Genomic DNA, 19,667 nt, shown 5'->3' with positions numbered 1-19,667 from the left:
AACCGTTTTCCGGATTAAATCGAGAACATTGCTCCTTCTGTCAGTTTTCCGTCGTTTACTCTTCTACTTTTCTCCTTCTTTTTATTCTCAAGGATTTGGTTGCAGCAACAAAAAAAAAAGATTCATTCGGGCTACCCTTGTGTCGTTCGTACAAAGCAGCCCCCGCAATGTTAGTAGCAGATAACCGTGGCACGGATCGATCCACCCGTATGGCGTGTCTTCGAAAGGCATCGCTGGCAAGAATTAATTTATCGTTGGCTCGAGCACGCACGCGGTTCGAAGCGGGTTCCAGCATCGCGCTGTAGGCACGCCTCGTCATTTACTCAGCTCGAAAGCCCATGAATTTATCGAATCCTCAGTCCTCGACGTGCTTCGAATTTTTTCCTTCTTCTTCCTTAGCTATTCCCTGTTATTTAACTCCTTCGTCGCAACCCCCTTTTTTCCATCCCTCTTTTCTTCGATGTTTGTTGAATCCGTAGGCATTGGTCAAATTTGAATAGGGAAACGCGACAGTTTGGAAAAAGGATTACCAGCAATCGTATATGCAGATGGATAGTCGTTGGCTCGTTTGGTCGTGGATTTTTCCACGATGTTGAAAAGACCGGATACAAGGAAATCAATGAGCCGTTGTGCACAGACGACTGATTTCTTTTACGTCGAACACGATGTGAAACGATCTGTGGCATTATGTTTCATTAAAGAGAAAAAGGTACCATTTTATTAGTCATTGGTGAACTCGGTGTTCAGCCACTGTTAATAATGCTCTCTTTCAGAAGTTTTAGCTCCGACTTCCTGTTCCAATTTCCGCAATTCTCTCGAGTGTTATACGAACATAAATAGGTAATCAATTAACTTTCTAACGCTTTGAATGTCACAATGGAAATGGACCATTTTGGTAGGGGATATTGATACTCTAATTATTAAGAATCTAATTTTCAAATTTTCTATTTACTATCTATCGTAGATAGTGAAATTAAGACTAAGAGTAATTAATTCTCGAATTTTCTATTTACTAATTCTAATTATTAAGAATGGGAGTAATTAATTTTTGAAAGCCTAATTGGAAATCTAATTATTAAGAATAGGAGTGATTAATTTTTGGAAGTCTAATTGAAAATCTAATTATTAATCATGGAAGTAATTAATTTTTGGAAATTCAATTGGAAGTCCAATTATTAAAAATACGAGCGACTAATTTTTCGAAGTCTAATTATTATTAAGGATAGGTGTAATTAATTTTCAACTTTCTAATTTGCTATTTAGTACAGATGATCAAACTCTAATTATTAAGAATGGAAGTAATTAATTTTTGAAAGTCTAACTGGAAATCGAATTATTAAGAATAGGAGTGATTAATTTTTGGAAATCTAATTGAAAGTTTAATTATTAATTATAGAAGTAATTAATTTTTGGAAATTCAATTGGAAGTCCAATTATTAAAAATAGAAGTGATTAATTTTTCGACGTCTAATTATTATTAAGGACAGGTGTAATCAATTTTCAAATTTCCAATTTGCTATTTAGTACAGATGTTCAAACTCTAATTATTAAGAATGGGAGTAATTAATCTTCAAATTGTATTTCCTGAAATGTATCATCGTTAATAAAAACCAGGCAAATCAACATCGTTATTTACGAATTAACGTGCAATCAAACATCCCATCCTCGTTATTGATCTTCCGCTGGAACATACACAGGATTAAAAGCGGTAATCCCAGTGAAGAGTTTATCAGTTTCCGTTAGACAGATATTTAGCTACAGTGTAGAACGGTAATAAACTTTCGTCGATGTTGTAAGCGTTCATCGGGCATACTATAAACATCAAAAAATCATTTCGCAAAATAAAAAAAAATAAAAAATGAACCAAGAGAAACAAACTCTCAACGCTACCTGTCGTGCGTGATTTTTTCCATTTGTTTTACGCATTTCGTGAATTGCATCGGCGGCGTTTGTTCTGCGTGGAATTATATCGAAGCGCAGAGGATGCGCGTCGCACCGAGGAAATGAAAAAAAAAAGCTCGATCGAGCTTCAAAGTAAACGAACAAACGGAAGGGACGGGGAATGGTAATAATAGAATCGAACGAAACACAAACTGAAAATTTTCCTGTCTTTTTTTTTCTTTTTCACGCGCGCAAGTGTTAGCGAAATAACAAATGCATTCGGGGTTTTTCGTTCAATTTGCCCAATGGATCGCAATGAGGGAAACGAAATGAATTGGAAGTCTCGTTTACTTTGTCCCGTTTACTGTTTAAACGGTTTGAATAGAAATTGATCGTTTTATTCGTTCTCTTTTTGATAAACACAAAAAGCATTTGGTTTACCAGTCATTCGAAAATTTCTCCATCATCGACCATCGATAGTTTGATTTTTCTGTGCACAAATTAATCCTTTGTCTTTCATTTTCTATTAAATTAAAGAATTATTTTGAAAAAGTCACGTTCACTTATTATATTTGTTATATTTTCACGACATTTAGATAATAGCGAACGCGTTGAAGCGATTGTTGAAGAGACAAAGATCGTTTGACAAAGGAGAAATTTTCCATGTACAATCGTTTCCCGCTGGTTCGTGTTCGCTTTTAACGGCAGATTCAGCAAATATTCTTAATTACAGAGCCACTGGGAAGTTTAAAGACGACGGAGGAACGTGATTCGCAGCTACCGAGGATCCTAATTCTCAGGTACACACAATGGTCGCGTTCGCGGCATTAATTTTACGAGGGAAGTTTCGTAATTTGACGCGGGAACGCGGTGGAAAATGCGATCGTATCGCCCGTGAAACTTAATATCACCGCAGGAGACCAAGATCGCGTAAATAATTGTTCATCCCCGAGCAAAAACTTCATATTACAACCTAACATTGAGATTTTATGATTAAGGATTGATAAAACTGTCACGCTTATATAAAACAAGGGGTTGCCTGATAATAGCAAACAATTACTTAGAGCTATAATTGAATTATATCACAGTACGGTTCAAGATAGATAGAAAATCTGATTAAATTTTAATAATTTAGAAATAAATTGAAATTGTGACTTTCTCCCTGGTCCGCCGTCTGACGATTCAGAAACTCATTATATTCTCTACGTTTTTAATATCATATTCTCAATCACTTAGGATACATCAATTTAAAGCTTAAATTTCCATAAAAACGACAACATAAAGTTTTTATTAAATTTCTCAACACAAAATAGCTAATTTTAACGTATAACAAATCACGCACTCTGTTTTTATCAACGAATAAATGAATGTTTTCGTTTGCAAGAACCTACTTTGTTGGGAAAAAGATGAAGATCGACCCTTGGAAAGTAGTATCCCCTTTAAGTAGATACCGATACATCGCTCTTGAATTAAGTAGTAGAGTCCACGGTTCGGAACGTGCTCAGCCAAGCAGAAGTAATCGCCAGACGCAAAGTCAGCATTTCTCTACGCGTTGTGAATACGCTCTGTTATTTTTTTCCTTCTCTGTCTGTTTACCACTTACATATGCGATCCAGTTGCACGAAGGTTCTACGTTAATTCATTCATTCGCGATGCTGGTTTAGAAATCCCTTCAGGCATCGATTCAGCATTCTCATTTTTTTGTTAATTTTATAATTGATTTTGAACGGACATTAAATAAACAATATTTACCATTTGTTTGTAGGTTCCAAGGTGTAAAATGTTTCATACATTGGAAGTCTACTATCAACAAATGGTAAGTGCAAAATTAAATTGAATAAATAATGCAAGTTTTCCATTTTCAACCACTTATCATTTAGTCTTCAAGTCACTTATCATTCGAACCAGTTGGCTACACCTCAGCTATATTTCTTCGACACTTGGAACACAAACGAGTATGTAAATAAATAAACAAGATTTTGAAAATTGAACTTGAGTTAAATAAAGAACAAGTTCGTCCAAAATTATACCGTGAAGCAATTTATGGAGCTGATCCGTTCATCAAATTGCATAACACAGTTTATTATTTTTATTCAGATGCCACAATATTTCCTCGTTTAACTCTTGAACAGCAGAGTCTGAGTCATTCGAGATCAAAACTTACAAATTATATCAAAGTTAAATGTATAATTTTTAAACGAGAGTTTCATAATTTAAAGAAATAGTGCAAAATTTAGAAAATGAAAATGATAAGAAATAATAAATTAAATTAAAATTGTGGCGTTAGGGAGGTCTAGGGGGAGTTCGCCGTCCAAGGGTTAAAATCAATAGTATTCCCACAGATCGGTGCATAATGTTTTCTAAAAATTTTGGCAAATTTTCCACGTTCAAGAAGATTCAGCCCACCCTGTATATTATTCGCGTCGCAGCTTCGTGGTAAATATAAACGTGGTCCTTAATGAAATCGTTTTCCGACCCGACCGATCACCTTCGTCGTGTTATTTTTGTCAAATGCCTGCTAGAAGAGTCGATGCATCTGTTCGCGATATATCAAGCTTGGAACAAAATACGTTCTTCTTGGCAATTTTTTGAACGATTGCCAACGGATGCACGCGTTGCCTTCGACACAGGTAATAAGTATTTTCATTAATCGATCAATCGATCGAACGATCCCAGAATTCTTCGTTTCCACTGCATATCTTGGAATGCACTTGGAAAGTGCATCCGTCATTATGCATCTTTCTTCCTAGTACACTAGTGGAATTAATTCTGGACACTTTGCATAAAAATATTCTTTATTTCATATTTGTGTAGTATATTTTGTATAATGTTTATACTTAATATTTTCACACCATTCGGTTTGTTGTTATTTTTGTTTTTGCAAAAATAGCAAATCACAGAATGAAAGGATATGCAACAAAATATTAATTTTTTTCTACCTCTTTTGATGTGTTGAAATTGGAATTTTTATTGTACATTAAAAGTAAAGGTCTAAAATTATAAAACAATGATTAGAATATAAAATATAAATGATTATATATTGAATAATTTAAATAAATTGAAGTGACCAAAATTAATTCCACTAGTGTACGAACAACTTTCTTTGAATAAACATTTTACATAACGCTTTTCATAAAATTTCCCATCTTCGTGTTTGATCCGAAAGAAGGGAAAACACGGGTGCAAGTTGAAGCGAAGCGTAGTCGAACGAATTCGGAGGAGAAATCGAACAATGCACGCGTTGCAATTTCGAGCAAACAAGCAAATATTTGCTTGCAAGGTAGGTTTACGATTCAGCGGCGTTTAAAACAACGAAGTGTAGTCCTATCAATTTGAACGGTTTGCGAATCGAACCGGAAGTTAGGAGAAAACATAGAAAAAAAAAAAAAAGTGGAGACAATTATTTACACCATCCTATACACTTTCCACAGCGGTTAGCGTTTACGTTCCTGATTTTTTATTATTATCATCAGCTAATATTTACAAAATGAAAAGCTTAACAGAAGAACGTTAAATTTATTTACAGAAAATTCAACGAAGGATCAATCCTAGACTAGGCGCACCAATCAATAAAAGCATCGCGTTACACCAGACACGAGTCTATCGTAAACATTGCACAACACATTCGGTAAACAAACATCTACAAAGTATAATACATCGTCTCTAAGCGTCGACCTTCTCGGTTGACTATCAACATTTAAGGTACACACGCTTGGTATAAAAGAAAAACAGATCGACCGAACGTTCGGAAAACGTTCGGATCATTTTCTTCGATGAAAGTAGAGAAAAAAGAACAGCAGGTCGTATCAAGAGAATTCTGATTATCCTTCGAAGTCGAGTGGGAACCATCAGGTCTCCTCCGAGTCTCTGTTGGATTCCGTGGCCAGATATCGTTGGACCTCTGTCAGGCTCTTTCCAGTGGTGTCCATCAGCAAGATAGCGCAGAACAATGAGAGGAGCCAACATATAGCCGCCGATAGCCACATCACCTTCGTTCCACCTAGGGAAATAAATATCTCGTCGAAGGTTAGGGTGGCCATCAGCGAGATTGACCAGCCCAGTGCCACTGCAATGGATGCGACCGGGGTTTTCACTTCCATCGGTAATGTGTCGCCTAAGAGGGACCATGAGATTGGACCTAAACCCAAGTTGAAGGCGGCGAAGAAGAGACTGATCCAAGTCGGTGACATCCAATAGTAGATGTCGTCGTATTCGGGATCTGTCTCTCGTAGACTGAAGAACCAACCTGAAACAAAAAGTGTCAACGAATGATCGATGGTTTGGTTCTTTTTTTATCACGCTGCTTCGGGGCTTTGCTGATCTTTGAAGAGGGTATTCCAGACGAAGGTTACCGATGATGGTGCGTTTTGGTGACAGCTGGATAGTGGAAAAACGAGGGGTAATTTATGGGTTTCAGGTTTGTTTCTTCGTTTCGAAGGATCCTTTAGGCATACATTTAAAGATATTAAAGGCATTGGGCTTGAATTTTTTTTTTAGAATTCTTAGAATTTTCAATATAAGTATTTGTCTTCAGGGATTTTACGCCTCGCTATTTTCCTCGATTTTTGTTATAGTTTGTTGTTTTTGGATGGGCGGACAATATGCATGTACTCGTGTCTAAACATATCTTGAGAAGCATAATTCATACTTTCTAGCTGGCGTATTACCAAAAGTTCTTGGAAAACTTTATTAGCAGACGTTAATCATAAGTTTTCTTTTAAATTATGAATCTCGTTTTTATTATTAAACGTACCAATCAATTACTATTTATATTCTGAATCGTAATTAAAAAATTATTAATTAAAGTGATGATCTTTTGTAAAAAAAAGGGACATTCTACAAAATGTAAAAATATTAGCCTCATTTTTATTATTAGATGTACCAATCAATCACTATTTATATTCTGAATCGTAATTAAAAAATTAATAATTAAAGTGATGATTTCTTACAAGGTGTGAAAAGAAGACATTCTACAAAATGTAAACATTCATAGATTGTCGACAACAACCATGATGGTTCTCGATTACATCGATCATTTTGAATGTGATTTACCTAACAGTATCAGGAACACACCCATGAGAATTGTAGAGAGAGTGAGGAGGATTCGACGTCCAAGTATATCGACGAGAAACGTGGCCAAGAGGGATGCCAATATTTGAACGGCACCGACGACCAACGTCTGTTCGCTTCCGGTCAGTTCACCGGAACCCGTGGTGTCGAACAACGTCAGAGCGTAGAAAATCATCATATTGACCCCGCACAAATACTGACCGATGATCACACCTACACAGCTCATGATCGAGCGTAGAACGCGACGATTCCTTATCAGCTTTAGACTGATCTGTAATCAAAAGAATTCCATTCAGCACATGGAATCTTAAATTAAACTTTTGAAAATTGATTTGCTAATTAAAAACTTAAAAATTAGGAATTTTTATTTTGTTAAGTATATTTAGTAATTATGTAGGTTTTTGGTTTTTGATTTTCATTGAAAATTTATTTAATTCTAATTTTTAATTTATTTTTACCATTTTCGAGCGAGTCGACAGAATCAGCCACTTCGTTTCGTTGATTTCGTGCTGGACATCGTAAGTGTTACCGCGATACCATCTCAAGGATTTTTCTGCATTGATCTCGTCGTTTCTCGACAAATGGTAGACGGGTGTTTCAGGTAACAATTTCACTGGGACAATCGAGAGGCACGCGAGACCGCAAATTGAGCTGTACCTTTAGTAGAAAGAATTGATTTACACGTATAGTTCTAACCTTGCGACGAAGGGAAAACTTTGGTAATTTGTAAAGTAACCTGAGACAGATGAAAAAATGTTGCCTTGGGATTTATATTTCTACCCTCTGCGTGTCGTTTGGGTATTAAATTTGAGAATATTTTTTTTGTTGGAGTGTTTTCTTTAGTTAATTCAAGTTAAATTTTTAGATTTTAAGTTGCTCAAGAAAAATCAATTTAATTTACTTAACTCAAGATTTTGAGTTAGCTTCAGAAAATTCAACTTAACTCACTTAACTTAAGCTTTAAATTATCTTAAGAAAACTCAACTTAACTTACTTAACTCAGGCTTTAAATTAACACAAGAAAACTTAGCTTAATTTACTTAACTCAAGATTTTCAGTTAACTCAAAAAAACTCAATTTGAATCACTGCACTCAAGAAGACTAGACTTGATTCATTTGACTCAAGCTTTGAATTAACTCAAGAAAATTCAACTTGCCTCATTCAAGTCAGGATTTTCAGTTAACTCAAGAAAACTTAACTTGATTTACTTAACTCAAGAACACTAGACCTGGCTCACTTGACTTAAGATTTTGAATTAATTTAAGAAATCTCAACTTACTTAACTCAGGCTTTGAATTAACACAAGAAAACTCAGCTTAACTTATTTAACTCCAGATTTTCAGTTAACTCAAAAAAACTCAACTTGAATCATTCCACTCAAGAAGACTAGACCTGGCTCACTTGACTCAAGATTTTGAATTAATTCAAGAAAACTCAACTTAACTCACTTAACTCAAGTTAATTCAAGTTAATTCAAGTTAACTTAATTGAAAAATGGAGAATTGCTTTCTAAGTTATTATTAGAAAGAAATCACTATACCTCCATATAGTTTCATTTTCTTCAATTATATGAGCCACAATGAAAGCATACATAACACCACAATTAATGAGAACTTGAAACATAGCGAGCAGTCGTCCTCGAATCTCTTTACTGGCTATTTCAGCTACATAGATTGGTGTCAGAACACAAAACACACCAGCACAAATTCCACAGATTATTCGACCAATTATGAGCATCATGACCTGAAAAAAATTTCAACAAAAATTAATCAAATATTCATCGATAGAGCAATTCGAATGAGTTTAGGATTAAAATAAAAAAAAGAAGGAATATTTCCATACTTTATGACCAGCTATGCAAATTAGGGTCCATCCAACGACAAAAACAGGCATCATGTAGAACATAAGGGTAGTTTTATTAATTTTTCCAACAAGAAATGGCACCAGGATCGCTCCGACACAGGCTCCAGCGTTCAAGATCCCTCCTATCAGTCCAATTTCGGTTGCGCTGGCGTGCAGGTGGTTCCTGAACACCACACCAGCGCTGGAATTCCAACCAAGGGCCGCGCCAAGGGCGAAACCACCAAGGGAAGCTGGAATTTTACGAAGAAAGACCTACGTCAACCTTCTCCTTTGCTTCCTCCTGCACTCGTCCTGGATCCTTCTCGGTTGTCTCTAATTGCTGGTCATGCTGCTAATTTACCTCGACAAGTGGGTGCTTTTTTTTTATGAAGAAAGAGCTTGTTCTACGAGGAAATTGAGGAAAATGAGAGAACAAAGAGGCTACTGACAATGAGTTCCTTTAACGAGCACAATTTGGGAACACAGAAAGGGTTGTTTGAGGAACGTGTTCAAAGAGATTTTCTTTCATTTAAACTTTCATGGGTTTGTGATATCGGGCGGTTTGAAACACAAGTTGAGGGAGGTTGAGTTAGATTTTTTAGGTATTTCGTAATTTTGCATTTTCTGCAATTTAAAGTCTCATTGGCAGAGTATTCCTAGAGATGTCTAAATAAACGTACAATAAACATAACGATACGATAGTGAAAAATAAAATAATGAGATATATTAGGATATATATTAAAAGGTACTTACGTATCATACCGATGGAAATTTGGAAAAAAGGAAAATTTAAATATTTTCAAGAATGAAAAATTTAATTAATGAAGTATAGACAGAATGAAGTAGAGATTGATTCGAACAAAGGGACAAGCTTTTCTTTATTAAGCAAGAGAATTTAATTGATAAACAAAGCGAGTAAAAAACTTTGGAAGATTTAATTAATGAAATATAGACAGAATGAAGTAGGGGTTAGCTCACCAACGAAGGCTCCAAGATATTGGTTCAACTTCCGGATCTCGATGACGTTGTCGTTAATTGATGTAGAAGTCATCGTTTTCCACTCCGGAAGATAAAATTTCGTTCGATAATTTTGACGATGAAAAGGAAACAAGTTGTACCGATGAAATCGAATGGTGACCGAGTGAGGTCCGATCTCGACGTGGCAATATCAAGTTATAATCTCGTAAAGTCGATTGTAGTTGCCATTTGTTTTGTAAAACAAAACCGCAATTATGCGATTCGATTGAAGAACATTACTAGGCCGTGTACAATCGATTGCAAAAATTCGTTTTAGATAGAAATCATTACTACTAATTATAAGAGAAATTCGTTCAAATTTTTGAAATATTTCAGCAATTCAATTCTTCAGTTAATTAACAAATTTTCTTCAAGGTAGAGTAATAATATACAATTATTAAACCTTATATAATCATCGATCCTTTTCCTAAAAAAGTAATAAATATAATATAATGCGTTTTTTATGTAATAAATTATAATTCTATTTGGAACAAAAAGTGCTCGAGTTACGAAAAATAATTATATTTTATTATTTAACTCTTGAACAACGGAGCCTAGGTCAACCGTAACAACTTAAATGTATAATTTTTAAACAAAAGAGTTTGATATATGAGAAAAATCAGAACTGTGGCTCTCTTTATGGTCCGCCGTTTTGGGCTCTCTCCCTGGTCCGCCATGCAAAAGTTAAAAAACGCATTATATTCATACTTGAATCTATAAAAAATTCTTCAGGATGAGAATTATAATTATTTCCTACGCTATTTTTCCTGTTATCGGTAGAAATTTCTTTGACCATAAAAATTCAATAAAGTTTCCAGGAAACAATTGTGGTTTAATAACATCGTTATCGCGAATTTTCATTTAAATAAACCACCGGCATTCCTATTGTCATTAATATTTCCCAACAATTATTTAGCCGATTGTTCGCAGCCCAGGTTGCAATGGAATCTGTTTTTTATCCTCGAATGCTTTTAAAATTTCTTTTCTTCACCTGTTTTCATTATTTTAATAACGATTCCGCGATACGGTAGGTTTTGCTTGGAAATAAAAAGCATTTCGGGAACGATTGTTGTTATCAACGACTGACGGGATTTATCGTGGGAATCGTATTAAAATTAACTGCACTTACAAACGCGCTGGGAATTCATTAAAATTTTATTTTGAAATCGATCGCAGCCCCGTGCTGTACAAGCGCGAGAAACTTCGTTAAAATTCATGTCAACGTCAAACTTCCATCCGCAATTAATAAATATTGCACTCGGTTTTGTTCAACGGGCCACTTTTACAACTTTTGCCGACCGTGATCGGATTTTTCTCCTCCTTCCCCCATTTCTCTTTCGCGTTTTAATCAGCGTGCCTGGGAAAATTGTTAATTAACCGGGCAAACGTTGAACGATGTCAACAATATTTAATCTTATGTTACAAACGACCTGAACCATGTACTTCGAATATTTTTCATTTTTAAATTATCGAAGTAATTTAACACGTTGACAGTCATTAAAAATTCAGTTTCAACCCTCTCTTTTTCTTGTTATGAAATTAGAAGTTTTCAGCAGAAGTTTCAATTACAATTTCAAATTTGAAACTTGATTCATTGCTGGAAGTTCTTACCTAGAATTCAGGATTCTGTTGTTAAAATTCTGTAATAACATTCCTTTATTAACATAAATATACAGTTCGTAGGAGGTTAATTTGAAATTGTAATTCGAATCTTCATTGTTCGTCTTCAAAATTTCAACTTGAAATTGGAAACAATTTTAATGAATGAATTTCTCTATTCATTAAAATTTGCCTTTTTCGTTCAACGTTCTGGTAGTTTAGCGAAGGAAGTAGAATTACACGCTTGAAATTCAGCTACTTTCGCGCGGCAGCTTAGAAACAGCTTCGTTGTATCTTGCTCTAGCTTCGATCCATCAAATAAAGCCGTGTCGACACAACCAATTTTCGCATCAGTGCCACTTCAAGATTCTCGATGCAAGAGCCAATTTTATACCGGATGTCAGACCATTTCTGTACACATGGTACCCAGTCACAAGACGCTTGATGAGAAGAAAGACCCTTTAACCCTTTGACAATGAAGCGCAGCTCAGTGTTGCTTATATGAAAAGTAAATTTCATTCTAGATGAATTAAAATTCTATAAAAAGAATTTTAAGATTGCTAGAATTAACAATTTCACGAAATATAAACAAGTATGTTCAATCCTGGGTTGGCGGACCATGAAGAAAGCCCCAATTTTAATTTAATTTTGCATTTCATAATACTTCTATTTTCTAAATTTTATACTGTTCCTTTCAAAATTATTCTTTCGTTTAAAAACTATAGATTTAACTTTAGATTAATAACTTTATATATATTTGATAAGTTTGGATCATAATTGACCCAGTAATTCATTAATCTTCAAAGTTATTACATGTAACATTACAAAATTTATATTTATGTACTTTTGAAAACACTCGAACCCATATAATTCTATTTTTTGTTAAATTTATGGGGCGTTGAACATGTTCCTTTGACTTTTTCTTTCAAACGTCTTCGCTTGTTCTATAAACTTTTCAAATATCTCGCTCGTTCTACAAACTTTTTATTAACCTTTACGGCTGTAAATTTATCTTTTCTCCCCACGCGTTTTAGAACCTCGGTTCCTTCTTTTATTTCTCTTTCTCCTTTCATGCCTCATCTTCTATTTTCCGTTTACTCGTATATCTTTCTGCTCCATGTACGCGAAACTATAACCATTTTCACAAATATAATCAAGGTTATCCATGTAATGAGAGTAATGTCCCAAATTATCAACGTAAAGCGTAAGATTAGTTCAAAAACACGGTTTATTTTTTAATTTTGAAGTTACAGCAACCGATTGTCTTGTGATATTCTTTCTTTGTAAGATTATGGATCTTTTATCTGTAAAATTATTTCTTAAAACTTCAGGAATTTAGGAAGTTGTAACGATAATATGTTAGGTTAGGTGGGAGCAGGTTAGGTTACTGGATGCCATGAAACGCCAATAAACCGCCTAAACACGTGCCTCGACCATAAATTCGCGTTAAACAGGAAAGCAGGAATTTTCGGACGTTCCTGCTGCATAGTACCCTATTTTACCCTAATAGTACTCTGTCATCTTAAATTTTTTATTTTGGAAGTGTTTTTATACGTTATCGTGTATAATTGGATGTATTATAATGGAGTTTCGGGTCTACAGTCGTGTTTGGCTCCGAAATTATGGGTATTCGAAGGAATTTAGGTGCTGAGTAAATTTTTGGGGTCCCACCTGACTCGACGCAACTGGAAAATTATCTGGAAAATTAACCATAATTTACCAGAAAATTAGAAAAATACCCGACCCGACCCAACCTGAAAATTACCCGATCCGATCCGACCCGACTCGATCAGTACCCGTGTCGACTGGAATCAACCTAAAAATTATTCGACCTAACTAGAAAATTACCCGACCCGAAAATTACCCGATCCGATTTGACTCCACCTGAAAATTACCCGATCTTACCCGCTCATTACCCGCCCCGCCCCGAAAATTACCTGATGCTACTCGATCCAATCAGCACCCGATCCGACTCGATCCAACCCGATCATTATCCAATTCAACCCGAAACTCGGGTACCCGAATTTTCCGGGTATCCCCAAACTCGTAACCGCTGTTATTGATTCGATTCAACCGGATAAGTCATACAATAGTTACTCTAAGTAGTAAGTTTTAAACCGGCCAACCGTGCCATAAATCACGCGATAGTTACGTAAGTCAATTAATAAATTACTCCACAGTAATCGGCGAAGTAATAAATCACGTCGTTCTCGGACACAACAATTGCATTACGAGATCCTACATTCTTTAACACAGCCAATATAAATTAACCGTTGCGGTTAACCTTTACCGCGTCGTTTAACCACTTGTCCTATTAATTATTATTACTGCAACTGTTACAAAAATCACATCAATTAACTTCTGTGAAGATCTTACTTTTCTATCTCGATTGCACTTTGAATTAAATATTTTCAGTATTATTTCTGGAGGCGTATATAAATTATCTAGTTTTATATAAAAGATTAAAAAAGTCTTCTGAGAATTTTAAGGAAAAAAGGGTAATAGTTGAAATGAAATTATTTCTCGGTCACAATGGATTTTTTGCTGATTTCATGAGAGGCTGTATGAAAAAGAAGATACATCACGGCAATTAACAAGAGGAGATACATAAAATTTATTAAAAGCTTGCGAGAATAATACAGTAGTGACATGGTTTGCTCGTTAACCTCTCTCAGTAGCAGGTGTGTCTACCTGATGATCAAAGCAAGTTATTACGCTCGTGTAGATTACACAACGACTGAAGCTTTTTTATCTCGTAATGCCCATTAATCTAGTTACCTAGCTGAAATTTCGTGGAGAACCAAAAACGAGCTTTCTAGTGGTCTTCCTATGAAACATTTTCTGGTCTGCGATATCGTGTTCCACCGAGACCTTTGAGCAACGATTTCAGGGGAAATTAAAGTCCGATGGAAAGTAATTACATAATCAAAATTATATTTTAATTACAGTATCTTTCAGTATTATCAAATCTTGCAGTTATGCGCTTCCTCTGAATATACCATTTTTTGCTTTCATGTTGTTACATTTTTTTTTAATTCGATATTTTGAGAAATATGAATTATCGAATATTAATGATGTTAGAAAGGAGATTGCAAATTCTGACTCATTCATGTTGCAACATGGATTCCTATCAATTTCCAAGCTCGACGACCTTTCTCAATCCGAGTCTCAGAATGCGAACGAATGTCCTTTCCTCGTCGGCTCGTGCATATTTACATTCTTCGTGAAAATTTAGGAGAACGACCGTCTTAAAGTACGCGATCCTCTGACGCAAAGTTTGCTTGCAGCTGTGATCTCGTAGAAATTTATGTTTCTGAGGAAAATATCTTTGAATTACAGCTGAAATTATGTAAAGATTATCATTCTAATCCCTTCATTATTTTCGTTTATTTTTTTAAATTTTAAAACCAACATTTAATTTTTCTATTTTCTTTTATTTGATATTATTACTTTTCCGTGTGTCATACATACTTATTATTTGTATGAATTTTTAAATTCAACACGTTCCTACGTTCGTGTGTTTCGATTCATATTCTTCCATATTCTCGGCTTTCTATAAATCTTCAACTTTAGTGGTTGCAGCTGCATTTTAAACGTGTAGATGCACCCTTTCTACACTCTCTACTCTCACGTACCCACATTTCTTTATATTTTAATATTTCTCCAGATCTACCTTTCAGTAGAATATCTACGCTTACTGCATTCCTTATTTCAACGTCTATATCTGCATCCTCGATATGCACTTTTATACCCTGCATTGTCTTATACGATGCATCTATGCAATTATGAAATGCATATACCTTCATCTGAATATATCTTTTTTTGCTTTCAAGTTGTTACATTCTTTTTACATTTGAATATTTAAATGTTTTTCCATTTAATATATGTTTATGTTTTTATAAACCCTGCATTATTGTTTAATTTAATTTTGATATTGATTAACCTTTGGGTGGCGGACCTGACTTTATTTTCTAAATGTTATACTGTTCCTTTAAAAATTATTCTTACAATATATGAAACCCTCTCATTAAAAAATTATATTATATATTTAATTTCAGGATAATAACCTTGTATGTTTTGTAAGTTTGGGTCAGGATTGACCCAAGCTCCACTGTTGAAGGATTAATCAACAAAATGGTCATTATTAAAAAAATATAATTTCAATGGACCATAGAATTTTCTTTTATTTTGAAAAATATTGCAATAATCCATCTTATGGTGTAATAAAAACCCAAGAAATGTAACCTCAACAGGTGACAGCCAGTACGTAATCATAGACTCTCAATCTCAACATCACGCAAGTGCAGAATCATGTTAAAGGTCTTAGGTACGAATAAACCGGCTTAGTAATCTCATAATTTATAATAATCACTATTGTGAATACTCGTGCATCGATCTCGCGCGTGTCGGGATCAGGATGCATCAATTATTAATGCGATAGTAAGAGAGAATAAAAACCAACTTAATAATTCAAACACATGCTGCTATTTTAAAACTTTCTCTGTAATTCCTGTAATTAATAACATTCAATATTTGAGTCTCTCAATCGAATTTCTTTAATTTTGTAATAGAATCTCCATTATTTCAATTAATTAGATTCAAATACAATTAATTTAAATTCTAAATTTACCCTTATCTTTCTTCTTGTAATTTTCACAGAAATACTCTATTAATATAATTACAAATAATGTCCAGCATCATTGTTTTCGATTTCAATTATTTCATCGATAGAACAATGACGCACGCCAGGAATCTCACGGCTTTATTTTTCTTTTCTTCATTTCCTCGTCGAGATAGCAATTAACGCGTCAGCGTCACACAGTACCGATATTTTCTGCTCGTAAACGTGACGCGCGATTATGCAAAACGATAATAATCGTTAGTAAATCGAGACCGGTTTTTTTTTTCAATTCCTTATTTTTTCGTTTCTACATCCGGCCAAGCTTGATTGCGCTCGTTAAAGTGACTCGAGACGACAGAGATCGACTTAAGGACGATCACATAATCCCAGCCAGGCCGACATATCCCTCTATCGCATTCCGTTCCCAATCGGGAACTTAAATTCCAAATGTTCTATAGTAAATTAATTATACAGTACTGAAGAATCTGAGTTGGTTCCAAGTGGGAACGTTGCGCAATTTTCTAATAAAATTTTATTATTTATTTCATGACCACGCTCATTTTTTTAAGTAGACTAACAGCCATATATACTTTTTCGACTCGTCATAAAAATTCATGCAATAGAGGGATATTTATTAATGTCAATAGGCCTCGGTTCTGCCGTGTCACGGTCGGCGAAAATGTTTCGCCAGCAAAAAGCTACAACCTCGTAAATATTCATACTGTGCGAACGGAAAACGACAATTTATAGACTGACCGTAAAGTGTACTTCTGCGGCTTTTTCGAGAGGAGAGAAAAATAAACACGAAGAATCAATAACTGGCAGCCAACTATGTCTCGACGAGGAAAGTAGATCTCGTTGGCGGAAAAGTTTATTTTAAGCAATTTTAACGTCTGAATTTGCAGACGGCGTGGTAACAGTTGAAACAACGCGGTTACAATAATTAAAAGCATTCCAGCTTTGAACGAAGCTCGCGCATTCTCGAAGAATGCCGGCAGTAAAGCGTGGAACGAATCGTTTCTAAACTCACCCTCGTAACTCGAGGGACCCTTAAATCGTCGAAATCCGCGGGAACAACGGTCTGCTCCTCGAACGGGAACACCGATCGATATATCGCGGTGAAACTCGAACGTATCGCAAGCTCGTTTTGGCACGATGCAACGGCCGATTGCCAACTCGCAGAAGTTGCACGCCGTGTTATCTTTCCTCGATACTGTTACAACCAAGGCATCCCCGGCTCGCGAACAATGAACACGTTCGTGACTTCTGATTGACTGGCTATTACGTCCGGTAACAGATGAAGAAGCTTGTTTAGAATCACGAGATCTTTGCTGATTTTCATTTTAACAAATAACAAACCATTTGTGTAGATTCCTTTATCGTTATCAGAGTTGGGCATTATTTTATTAAATAATGAGCATCATATATGGGGATTCAAATATTTTCGAATCAGAAATAATATATTTTTTGAATGAAAATTTATTTATAGATCTTTGAATAAAATCAAATTCTTTAAAAATAGTGAATAACTTTTAATTTAGATTTGATTTTTCTTGTTATTTTTAAATAACTAATTGAATTTTTAATTATTCGAGATGAAAATTTATTCAAGTAAATAATTTATTTCTTATTCTTCAATGTCTTCGGTATGGCCGAAATTTCTGTCAGAAGATTGTTTTAGATAATGCCTAATTCTGCTATCACTTTAATTCTAATGGTCAATGTTTAAGGAAAATATTCAAGGTTTGTTAAAAAAATTATATTTTTGAGTAATATTTGTCTAATAGAAATTAATGAAAGTTCTATGAAACGAGGTGAATAAATGAACATCCCCTAATATTCATTGTTATTAACTAAATCGTCACGACTAAGCGAAAGCATCGAAATGAAGAGCATTTCTAACAGGTTATGGAACGTTTTGCATTCACAGCACCGCGGTCGTTTTATTGATCTAGGAACGGGACAGTGCGTGACGATGCCATTATCAATTCGACGTCGTCGTCGTTGTTGATCTGGGGGAGAGGCCGTTTATCGAGGATAAAAAAGAGCCGACGGGCCGGTCGTTAATTCGGCTCGCGTTGAATGGAAACAGGGAATTGCATCGGTCGCGACGCGATTCAGCTCGTGAGAGAACGTAATTATGAGAAACTTAATTACAATCTGTAGATAGGAGATCTATTTAACCAGCGTTGACACGCGCTCGATATTTCTGTCTGATAATTCATTGCGATTGTTGATAAAGAATTTTATATTATGCAGTGTGGAGTTTATTAGTGGGCCTGGTCCTCTCAAAAATGTGGACTGACCCCTTTACCATTCTAAAATACTGATATTCTGATATTCTGATATTCTGACACTCTACAATTCTAATACGCCAATATTCTAATGCTTCAACATTCTAATGTTCCAGAATTCTAATGCTCTAACATTCTAATACTCAAAAATTCTAATACTACAACATTCTAATTTCTAATGTTCTAAAGTTCCAATGCTCCCTAATATTCTAATACTCCAAGATCCTAATGCTTCAACATTCTAATGCTCCAAAATTCTAATGCTTCAACATTTTTATGCTTCAACATTGTAATACTCCAAAATTCTAATACTCCAACATTCTAATGCTTCAACATTCTAATTTCTAATGTTCTAAAGTTCTAATGCTCCAATATTCTAATGCTCCAACATCCTAATGCGCCAAAATTCTATTGCTTCAACATTCTAATGCTCCAAAATTCTAATGTTTCAAAATTCTAGTACTCCAACATTTTAATGCTTCAATATTCTAATGCTCAACATTTTAATGCGCCAACATCCTAATGCTCCAACATTCTAATGCTTCAAGATTCTAATATTTTGTAGATCTGGCCCACCCCAGAAGAAAATCCTAATTACGTCAACGTTGTTCCTCGTCCACCTAAGTACTTCCACCAAACCATCCTTGTTACATTATTATATAGAAAGAACAGTACAACTTTGCAATTTAAAGTATATGTTTATCTTTAATAGTTTCCTATATAACCTTGGGGTTGTCAATCTCCAGAGGGTGACTTACCCTATAAACTCGAGTGTCCATCGATGAAAAAAATATATCTCGAAGGGAGAGTAACCTTCGTTGTCACTTTGGCAAGTTATCCACTCTGTAACTCCCAAATCAATTTTTTCTAAAATCATTTATAAATATTACAATACCCACAAGGGTGATTCTCCCCAAGTGACTCTAACTCAAACTCTAAATTTTAATTTTAATTTTTCTTTCAAATACTTTTCATAATACCCTTTCTATAAACTTTTTGAAATATTTCAACTTTTTCATATTATCATCAGCTTCAGTGCTGTAGAATCTAGAGCAGAATGGACGCTGTACAGATAGCAAGAACTTCTGAACAGACTCTCAGCTGGTATCGTATAATTCTCTCTCGCCATAATAGAGCCAGTCACTTTAAAAAGTTTCCGTGTTAGATCGGTTTCCAGTCATGCATGTGTATCGATGTCGTGGGCTTTTCAGGGTGAGCTCAGTAAAGCCGCACAATAATGCACGTCACGGGGGATTGAGTGTCGTTACAAGTACATCTATTATGGGAATCTCGATAATCGAACGTTTTTCTGAAATAAGTAGCTTCCTATTCTTTCTCCACG

General features: G+C 35.0%; 1 protein-coding gene across 2 annotated transcripts; it reads right to left on the bottom strand.

Moving 5' to 3' along the window:
* Nucleotides 1-5,357: 5,357 nt before the first annotated feature.
* LOC114877085 (facilitated trehalose transporter Tret1-like) lies at nucleotides 5,358-9,952 on the bottom strand. Of its 2 annotated transcripts, none has more exons than XM_029189229.2 (6): nucleotides 9,773-9,952; nucleotides 8,795-9,045; nucleotides 8,493-8,695; nucleotides 7,410-7,608; nucleotides 6,955-7,222; nucleotides 5,358-6,127 (listed from the first exon to the last, which is right to left on the bottom strand). In XM_029189229.2, the coding sequence occupies exons 1-6, from the start codon at nucleotides 9,843-9,845 to the stop codon at nucleotides 5,730-5,732; spliced, it is 1,392 nt and encodes a 463-aa protein (XP_029045062.1). In that variant the 5' UTR covers nucleotides 9,846-9,952; the 3' UTR covers nucleotides 5,358-5,729. The 2 variants fall into 2 exon arrangements, with proteins under 2 accessions (XP_029045062.1, XP_029045061.1); XM_029189228.2 differs by having other exon boundaries at nucleotides 5,360-6,127; nucleotides 6,934-7,222.
* Between the last annotated feature and the right edge of the window lie 9,715 nt (nucleotides 9,953-19,667).

Source organism: Osmia bicornis, chromosome 8 (genome assembly GCF_907164935.1).
Source record: "Osmia bicornis bicornis chromosome 8, iOsmBic2.1, whole genome shotgun sequence".
In the NCBI taxonomy this organism is placed as follows: domain Eukaryota; kingdom Metazoa; phylum Arthropoda; class Insecta; order Hymenoptera; family Megachilidae; genus Osmia; species Osmia bicornis.
The sequence above is the reverse complement of the archived record's forward strand: the minus strand, read 5'-3'. Positions and strand labels throughout refer to the sequence as shown.